Source organism: Acanthisitta chloris, unplaced genomic scaffold (assembly GCF_000695815.1).
Source record: "Acanthisitta chloris isolate BGI_N310 unplaced genomic scaffold, ASM69581v1 scaffold1319, whole genome shotgun sequence".
Taxonomy (NCBI): Eukaryota; Metazoa; Chordata; class Aves; order Passeriformes; family Acanthisittidae; genus Acanthisitta; species Acanthisitta chloris.
This window is the reverse complement of record NW_008692852.1, coordinates 1-9,178: the sequence shown is the minus strand read 5'-3', so window position 1 is coordinate 9,178 and position 9,178 is coordinate 1. Positions and strand designations below refer to the sequence as shown.

The following is a 9,178-nucleotide window of genomic DNA, read 5'->3' as shown; positions in this document are numbered from 1 at the left end:
CTGCAGCGCGGCCCGTCCAAGCCGGCCCGCGCTGACCAGCGCCCGCTGGGGTAGCCGCAGTAGCACTCCTGCCCTCGGATCACTGCCCAGGGAAACTCCTACGGGAGAGAGAAAATGGACCGGTGCGTAAATGCCATGGCATCAACAGCCTGTGGGGAATGCTGCTGCTGCCATGCAAAGAAAAACATCTTCACGAGGCCACGGTCAAGATCAAAGCAGTGCTTGATATGTCATTCTGAAGCTCGTGCTCCTTCACTGCTGCTGTCCTCGTACTGCAATCACCAAAACCATGGGTTTCAGACACAAACCTCAAAAATGTTAAAAATGCACAATATTCTGGGCTCTGCTGTCAGGCACAGATGTCGTGTTTTCTGCCACCTTGCTTCTGGACACCAGACCTCCTAAGGTGTGCGACCACGAGGAGGTTATAGTTAGTGTTCCTTGCAAGGAATGAATTCCCAAAGAAAACTTTTGTCTGCAAGAAATGTTTGTCAATGGATTCGATGCAGATTTTGGTGCACTAGTCTTACCCAGAGTGGGCACAGGCAGCAAAGCTGCTTTGCTGTGTGGTGGCAGAGCAGTGAGGCTGGGCTAGTGGTGGTGAGAATTAAAACAAGTTTGAGGGAAACATGTGCTGTTTATATCCTGATGAAATTAGCAGTTCCTTACTGGCCCTAAAGCTCAGGACTTCTCCTGGCAGGGCTGGGACTGTCCCAGGGTCCCCTGTGGCTCACTCAGTGGCACAGTGCTGTGTGGGTGGGCAGGAAGGCTGAAGGAAGTTTGGGGAGTATGTGAGTGCAGAATGTTCAAATCCACCTATTCCATATCAACACTTTTTGCCTTTTAAAAGTCTTTTGGAGCCTGGGAGTGTGTGACAGGACTGCTGAGCAGCTTATCTCTCACTCTTCCCCATGCATTCATCCTCTGATAAGGAGTCAAATGCAACACGTGTGCTGTGCCCAACAGCCAACATTTGCTTAGCGAATGAGATATGACATTGTCAAAAACTATTTACAGACTTGATCCAAGGGCAAAATAGTTCTGGGTTTGTCTGCAAACAGAAATTTTCCGTTGACAATGAAGCAGTGTTTCTCAGTTTGAGAAATTAACTGTCCCTGCCCTCAAACACAGCCTAGAATAAAAATGTTCCTTGTGCCAAGTGGCCCCTGCAAGTGATGGACTTTAGAAGACTGGAGGTTTTGCAAGAGGACATACACAACCACTTGTCTGCCCTCCTGTGTCTGCAGGACACCGGTCAGCGCAAAGCTGCTCTGCACCCCTCAGCACACAGTGCAGGGTGGCAGTGGCTCAGGTGCCCAGCCCTGGGGCACGCAGGGCAGTCGGGCTGACCCTCACCTGTGAGGTCTTCCCATGGCCTGGGCAGCATGTGGATGAGGAGTGAGAGAGTCAGAGGGGGCTTTGCAAGGGAACTCTCAGCCCACCAGTGTACAGCCAGGGAACTGAGCTGTCGTGCAGACACTGACAGGCTCAGGTGTGCAGCCTGTGAGCTGCAGCTCAGGGACAGGTGATTTCAACAGGACTATTTACACAAGAATTTGTGATATGAAGCCTCAACAGGTAGTTTCTGTGCTGTAAGGAAAGTTAAGATTCTCCAATAGCTACACAGCAGATGTGATGATTCAATCACTGATTGTTTTGTAGTACTTTGTATCAAAATTAAGAATTATGAATAGATTAAAAATACACATATCTGTTTTTTCTCTGATTGCTAAATTAGTTCCTTTTCCAACTTCCTATCTGATGCAGTTAGTCTTTCAGGCTATCAGAAAGAGTAAGAGATGGGGGCTGATCATGGAAGGAAATTTATCTCCCAAGTAAAAGTGATGGGTTTGTTATTTTAAAAAAAATTGGCACGTGCATTTTGCAACAAACCTATACGTCCCTGTCCTTCTCAGTCATCAGTAATTTCAGATACCTATATCTGAAGGAACAATACTTCTGAAAAAGCACTTATTTAGAAAAGTCATCTTCCCAAAACAGAATAGTATGACTGTGCTTAAAAACACAGACCTTATGTTGAGTCCATATGAAAACAACTTCTCCAGATATTTCATATCACTCTCCCAAACAGCGAAGCAATAATTAATTGTACTTCCTCAGTAAATATTAATAAAATGATGTTATTTCGGGTAAACTGGCACAGACAGATCAAATATTTTCCCCAGTATTAGGCAATAGATTAATGGCAGCATTTTGGAAGAATTGCTCGCTAATTCCTGAAGGTTTCTATGCATGGAGGACATGAGGAACACGGAGTGTGTGTCTGGAAGGTGCTGTACGCAGGGGGTGTGGGTGATCCACTGCTGTTCACTGTGCAGCTAATTCCATGGTGCATTCTTACAACACTGATGAGCTGGTTTAGAGGATATGTTGACTGGGAAAAGCTTTCCCACTCTACCTAGTAATTAAGAAGATTTGTTTTTCATGCCTTAATAGTTTTAATCAATTTTGTGATGCTGCAAAAAGTAATTGAACATTGAGTTTAGTGCATGAGGCTGAATGTGGCTGCAGGCGAAACCTGAGCACCTAGTGAAGCCTCCGTACAGAAAATGAGCCTCGTTGGAGTCGGGCAGAAAGGAGAAGGACCACGAGGCGCTGAAGGAGGGTGCCCAGCCCCTGCCCTGCCCGGCCTGGCTCCCGACCGCCGAGGGGACCAGCCCACGTCCACCCCCCCGCGCCGCACATCCCCCGGGGCCAAGTCTGGCTCAGGGCTCGGCTGAATGTGACACGGAAACGGCATCGATTTCCTCGTGGTCGATAACTCATCACTTAGAGCAGCTTTTCTGTGTATCGTGTGCAGTGGAGCACTGCTCTGATTCCCTCCCGCCTTCCCCACTCCCGTTTGACCAGATGCATCACTGGGTATTTACTCTGATGAGTTTTGTCCTTTGGAAACTCATTTACAAATTCAAAGCTCTAAGGCACTAATCTCTGCTCTTCCCTGAGCCGATCAGAATTTAGAATAACAAAAGAGAAAGGATGTGAAATGAGAGCTGTTCTTACTTTCTTGGAGCAAAATTCAGAGCACATCTCCACCGTCAAATTGGGCTGTATCAAAGAGACTGGAAAGGTGTCTGTTAAATTTTCTGGAGCTCTAAAACATCCTCGATAGATAACATTCCTCCCTGTGGGGATATGAAATAGGTTTCTCTTAGGAAAACGATGACCATAGCATCCTGCCTCTTTCACAAAGAACAATAATAGGTTCAGAAGCTAAAAATAATAAATTTTATATTACAAAGGCTGCAGAAATAAGAGAAACCATGAGATATGCTAGAAAAACATGTTGCAAATCCAGCGGTACCGAAAGGAGCACATGTCTTTAGCTTTGTGCAAGCCACGGGAGGAAGAGAGCTGCAGCACGGAGTTTGGGTTAGATCCCACCAGCCAAGGGCATTGCTATTGTTCGCAGGTCCCAGCTCCCTCTGGGGACCTGCTTTCCCCTCAAAGGCTTAAAAGCCCCGATAAAAATCTACAAAGCTTGCCATGATCTGCACTAGAAAAGGAAAGGAATGTAAACGATCCTGAAAACTCCCTCCCCCGGATCCCCCGTGGGGTGTCCAGGGAGGGACTGAGAGGGGAGTCAGCAAACCCCATTTTTGGGAAGGTTTAAATGGAAATGCCGCTGTTTCTGCTCTGTGTAAGAAGTCTTATGAGAGGTCTCTGCTCTATATTGCACAGTGTAAATCACTGGGGCCGTTAGAGTCTCAGAGTTACTTTCCAACATACTTGTTCATCGTGATTAATGCTTCTGCTGGCCCCTCAGCTGGCTTGTGTCAGGGGGATTCTTCAAGCAGACAACTATTAGGTATCACTAAGGGCAAACAAAATACAAATCTAGCTCTAGGCTAGACTAATTTGATGACTAATTCATTAATACTTAAAAAAAAATTAAATGCTGCCTTTTCCTACAAAATATGTGTGTATATATATTTTATGCTGGAGGTTTAAACAGTGATGCATGTCCTGGGAAGCCTGCCAACGTGCCTGTCAGCCTGACACTAGCAATTTAGGTCTATGTACCTTTGATATATAATTTATATGTAGCTGGGTGGATTATTGTACAAACCTTGACTTGTCTTTAAGAAGAAATGAAGTACCATCAATACTGGCACAACCTAAGATCTTGGTGCTGCTTCTCAGCAAATAACATCTGTAAGGTCTTGTGAGCTTGCCAAATGTAAAGACTGCTCAGCTGTTTAGATCTTTTATGTGCTTTGTGTTGGCCTAAAGGTTTATCCACGGTGTCTCCCATGGTAGCTGACTGAATGACAAGTAGAGTGGGTTGCCATCTAAAGATGAAACAAGATCCCAACTGCAAGAGCAGTCCTTGGAAAAGCAAAACTCTGTGGTCTTCTTTCTCTCACTTTGGAAAAGGATTGGTGTGACTCTCTCTGGCCTCTACTTATTCCCTGCTATGCAGTCGCAGAGCACTCATTTTGTTACGGATCATCTGAGCTTAGGGTGGCCTTGATCTGAGCGCTTTTCTGCCCTCCTGTTACAGGGCACCCACTTCTAAGGCTGTTTCTTAAATACGTGGGTTTGGCCCCCTGCAGCGTTTGCCAAACGGAGCCGTATTTCAGCTGAAATTCCGCTGCTTTTGCAGTCTCCGTGCGCTGTGCGGTGTCTCCTCCCCTGAGGCAGCCGTGCCGGGCGCGTCTCCCTGCTCCGAGGCAGCGAGCAGCGCTGCTATTTCGGGCAGGGAGCGCAGGGCCCAGACCGGCAGCAAACGGACACAGCGCCCTGCGGGCCCCTCCGTCCTCTGCCGCTCCAGAGCGGTGTCGTGCGGGGACAGCAGCCTCCCGTCCGCGGTCACTCACGTCGCCTGGCTCCTGCTCGCAGCTCCTCCACCCTGTAGACCGAGAGCCGGTTCACCCCTCCGCACAGGGAGCCCTTCTCCCCCTTGCACTCGCTGTTGCACTCCTCGGGCTTGGCGGCGCCGTCCGGGAGCAGGTTCCCGCAGTAGCACTCGGCTCCGAACGCCAGGCCCGCGTAGCTGTAAGCCCTGCAAAACCAGGCACTGTCACCCTGGCTGTCTGTCCCCCAGAGACAGCAGCCTGTCCCCTCCCGTGGCTCCGGAGCCTGTCCTGGGAAGGGCACAGCCACGTCGGCGACATCTGGGCTAGAGACCAACATCCATCAAATGGCAGAGCTCTAACAGAGACTTTTTAACCAGTCACTTTTGCCCAGGACAACAGAGCTGTGTTGTGAGCAGCCGTGCTGCCACATAGGACAGGCAGCAATGCAACAGTCTGCTTCAAGCAGGGTAGCAGAGCTACTCCGTGCCTGAAGGTCTGAGAAAATCACTGTTTTCACAGATGCTGTATGTTTAATGTAGGAATGCTTTTCTCATTTCAAGTTCAGTTCTACTTGTTGTTAAGAAAGAGCAAACTTGCAGTGAAAAAATACCACTCACCTCTCGGCACAAGCTTCCTGACAGTGAGCTACTGTCATCTTTCTTAAGTCATAGAAGACAGCTCCCTTCAGTGTCCTCTCCCTCGAATCGTCTGTGAAGCATCCCATGTAGGTGCCTGTATGCATGCGAGACCAGGGTTAGACAGCACACGTGGGATGGGGATGGAGAAAGGGAAAACCCCTCCGGGGGCAATGCAGTGTCACCACATGCAGGGCTGTGGTCGGCCAAGTCCCAGCCTCTCTGGGGTCCCAGACCTCTGCAGACCTCTCCCTTGGCACTGAGCCTCGGTAGGTGCATTGAAGGGGTCAGTGTGACTGTCCCGTGGGAATGGACAGAAGGGAAAGGACTTTCCCTTCCCCTAACCCTGCCCCTGCACACCCAGAGGCCACAACCCTCCTGGAGCTGTGGTTCCTGCAGGCAGCTGCTGCCTGCTCAGCTCCCTCCCTTGGGTGGAAAACATGGCATACCTCTAAAGTAAAGGAGAATGTACTCTTCAAAATGGCAAAAACTTCCAGAAATCTTGTTGGATTTGTCCCAAGTGTTCTTTAAAATCTCCAGTTGATAATGAGACGGTGCAAGAGAAATATTAAGAAAATCAATTTTCTTTGGGTATGGAGAGTTATATTAAAGCTGTAATGGAAAGATAACTTCAGCTTTAACTAGGCAGCACCGTGTAGCTATCACATTGAGCTATCTCCTCCTCTCCAGCGCAAAGAAATCTCTTCAAATATGTCTTGCTTTACTTAGCATATGAAAGATAAATGTTTCTCTTAAACTGCATCCAATGTTCAGCCTATTTTTTGTTGTCATGAACAAAAATACTATAAAACTCTGGCCCATTTATTAATATACGATTGGAAGGCTGATGTGGAGTCCCACTATTATGCAGCAGTTGTGTGTCTATAAGTACATTTTATCATTAAAATATGAAGGAAGAAAGGAAATTTGATTTCAGAAGTAGCAACATTGAGATGATAATGCGGGGAAATTAAATAATGTGAGCTGTGGACAGGAAAAGAATATATGATGAAAAATGAAACTAAAAAGCATTATATTAGCCATAAAATAATCCACAAGAAAAGGAAAGTTTGAGCCACTCTAACAGGGATTTTGGAACCAGGAATAATAAATCAAGCATTTTAATATTACAGACGCAAAGATCTGCCTGTCGGTAATTTGCCAACATGCAATTAGAAGACTCACAAGCTGTGAACACACACCCACAGCACACTGTTAACGAGGTGGGAGTCACGCACCTGCAGCAGGGATGCTCCTCATTTTACTGGAGACTTTTGATTTGGTACTTCAATTCAAACCAGTAGCAGCAGAACACTGAGGCTGTGGGGCCAGAGAGCCTGAGTGGGGTCTGGGCAGGACAGCCACCCTCCGTGTCCCTCCCGCACCGCCGCCAGCGCGGCAGCAGCTCCTCATTCACATCCTCCTGTGAGTGAGTCATGGAGACACTCCACGGTCTCAGAGCAGCACGTCACGTCACATCAGTGACCCAGTCCCTGTCACCTCTGCATCCCGTGCTGTGGCGGAACCAGGCCAGGGGAGACTGCAAAACTCCATCCACTGGAAGCGCTTGGAACAGAACACTCTCGTTTGCTGCACTAACAGTATTTGCCAGTGACCCCAGCAGCAAAAGATGTGGTCCCTACCCTGAGCCACTTGCAGTGTCAGCAGGTGAGACAGCCTGACCTGGAGCAGAAAAGGGACTTGGATTTTCTCACCCAAGGCTGTGTGCTCCTGGGTGGAGACAGAGCAAGGCCAAGCAAGCTGGGAGGTTCACAACAGGCTGAGGCAGATGCTATGGGTTTCGTCTTGGGTCAGGCGTCCCAGGGAGGGCTGGCTGGGGCAGAGTCACAGGGGCAGCGCGACAAGGAGCTCTGCAGATAGGCAGTGCTGCGGGACCCGTGGGCACCACCGAAACTTCAACCGGCGTCACGACCACTCGGGAGCACCTCCCAAGACGGGAGGGATCCATATGAAATAACAAGCCTCTAAGTTTACTAGGATGAGTGAGGGGGGGAAGATAACATACTCTACTTAGGTAGTTAAATTTTAATTGATGATCTTCAAAGGCATTCCAGTGCTTGTTAACAATATTGTTATTAATGTCACTTTGTGTTCAGTTAGATACACAAATGGTGGGTGTTTGGTTCTACAACTCAGCACGCTGGGGAGTACAAATAACTAGTCCTTCTGACTCCTCTCATCAGCAGTTAGAACCTGAGCAAAGCCCTGGCTGAGCAGCTCTCAGTGTCTCTGCTACCAAAACCTGCTACCAGCAGGGTAGTCTCCACAGAGCAGCTCCAGTTGGTGCCTCAGGTAACTCCAGTGGTTCCGTTTGCCTGACTCACACTGTGTGACTCATCTCCCACACACCACCACTGTCGCCTTCTCATTCCAGTTTCTGACAATTCCCTCAGTAGATATCACGAGGCGGCACCCATTTTGCGGGATTTTTGCATAAGGTGCCCTTTTGTTTGGGTAAATTTATTCAACAAACTAAAAAGCAGTTTAGTAATGTGGTGTCTAGTCATCCAGATCCTGTTCCTGTTTTATTATCAGTGAAACATCTCCAAGAACAACTCATTTTTCTAAAAGGCAACGTGTCAAAGACCACCAGCTGATGCCTTGACGATGCAAGGAGGGCATGGCAGGCACCAGGGTGTGCTCTGGTGCTGCCTGTGGTGGGCTCCTCGGGGGCTGGTCTGCGCCCTGGGGGTGCTGAGCCCTTGGAGGTGGTGGCAGGTTGGGACTCCAGCTCAGCTGTATAAGAGCCCAACACCATGGGCAGTTGGCTTTGTGTGGAGGGTCTGGCAAGGGGTGACAGCCCAGCTGTGCCTGCGTGATGCAGCTCTTGTAGAGGGTGTTCCCCTTGTGTTCCCTTGGCCTGTTGCACATTCCCAGCAAACTTGTCAAACCCCAGGAGTTTGTCTCAGGTTCAGGGGGGCTGGTGCCCACCTTGCGTCCCCCTAAGGACAGTGCATTTGCAGAGATGCTCACAGAGGCCTGGGCGGGAACAGCGAATGCATTTGCGATAGCAGAATTTAGCATGTGCTAGAAAGCTTTAGCAGCAAGGAGGCACTTTGGACTCAAGGTACTATGTGGTTTTGGACAGTTAATGTGATAAAATCCACTTTTAAAGTGTTCCCTCTTCTGAGAAAGAAAATCAATTAAAGTGGTCATCTCTGCCTGCTTGAAGAGAAAATAATTTAGATTAGGGAGCATATTCTACTGTCTGAGCTTCCATTCAATCAATAAAATTACTCTTTTGGAGGAAGTTACAGCTCAGTGTGACCAGGGATGTTAGGTTTGTACTTTGGCCTATGCACATGCCTAAGTGTTGAGGAAGGCAGATCTGCAGGGACGTATTGTGATGCGGCAGTGTCCGCCAGGGCCAGGCCAGGTGCAGCTCACGTGTGTGCCAGAAAACGGGCAGGGCACATCCCTTACCTTTGTGTTCAGCGATGTGCTTCGCTGCTTTGGATCCTGCTGTCTGCACGGGCTCCTGGTCACTGATGAACCGGCGAAACCACCTTCTCCTCAGCTGCCTGAGCTCGGCGTTGCGGGCCGTGAGCCAGCGTGGGCTGTGCCGCGGGTCCAGGGCCGGTTCCTGCAGCCTGGGACCCAGACGGGGGTTCTGCAGAGTCCCGGGGTCTACCATCCCAACCCCGGCCATCTCCTCCGCTGCCTGCAGGGCCTGAGTGGCGGAGGTCCCACGCGAGCCTTGCA

The 9,178-nt window shown here is 49.1% G+C and overlaps 1 protein-coding gene across 1 annotated transcript; it reads right to left on the bottom strand.

Moving 5' to 3' along the window:
- Positions 1–36: 36 nt before the first annotated feature.
- LOC103809929 (WSC domain-containing protein 1-like) lies at positions 37–9,125 on the bottom strand (the record flags this gene model as incomplete). Its single annotated transcript, XM_009082803.1, has 5 exons — positions 8,900–9,125; positions 5,438–5,552; positions 4,842–5,026; positions 3,025–3,146; positions 37–98 (listed from the first exon to the last, which is right to left on the bottom strand). Coding segments are annotated over exons 1-5 (710 nt in total), but the record flags the coding sequence as incomplete, so codon positions are not given.
- Positions 9,126–9,178: the final 53 nt, after the last annotated feature.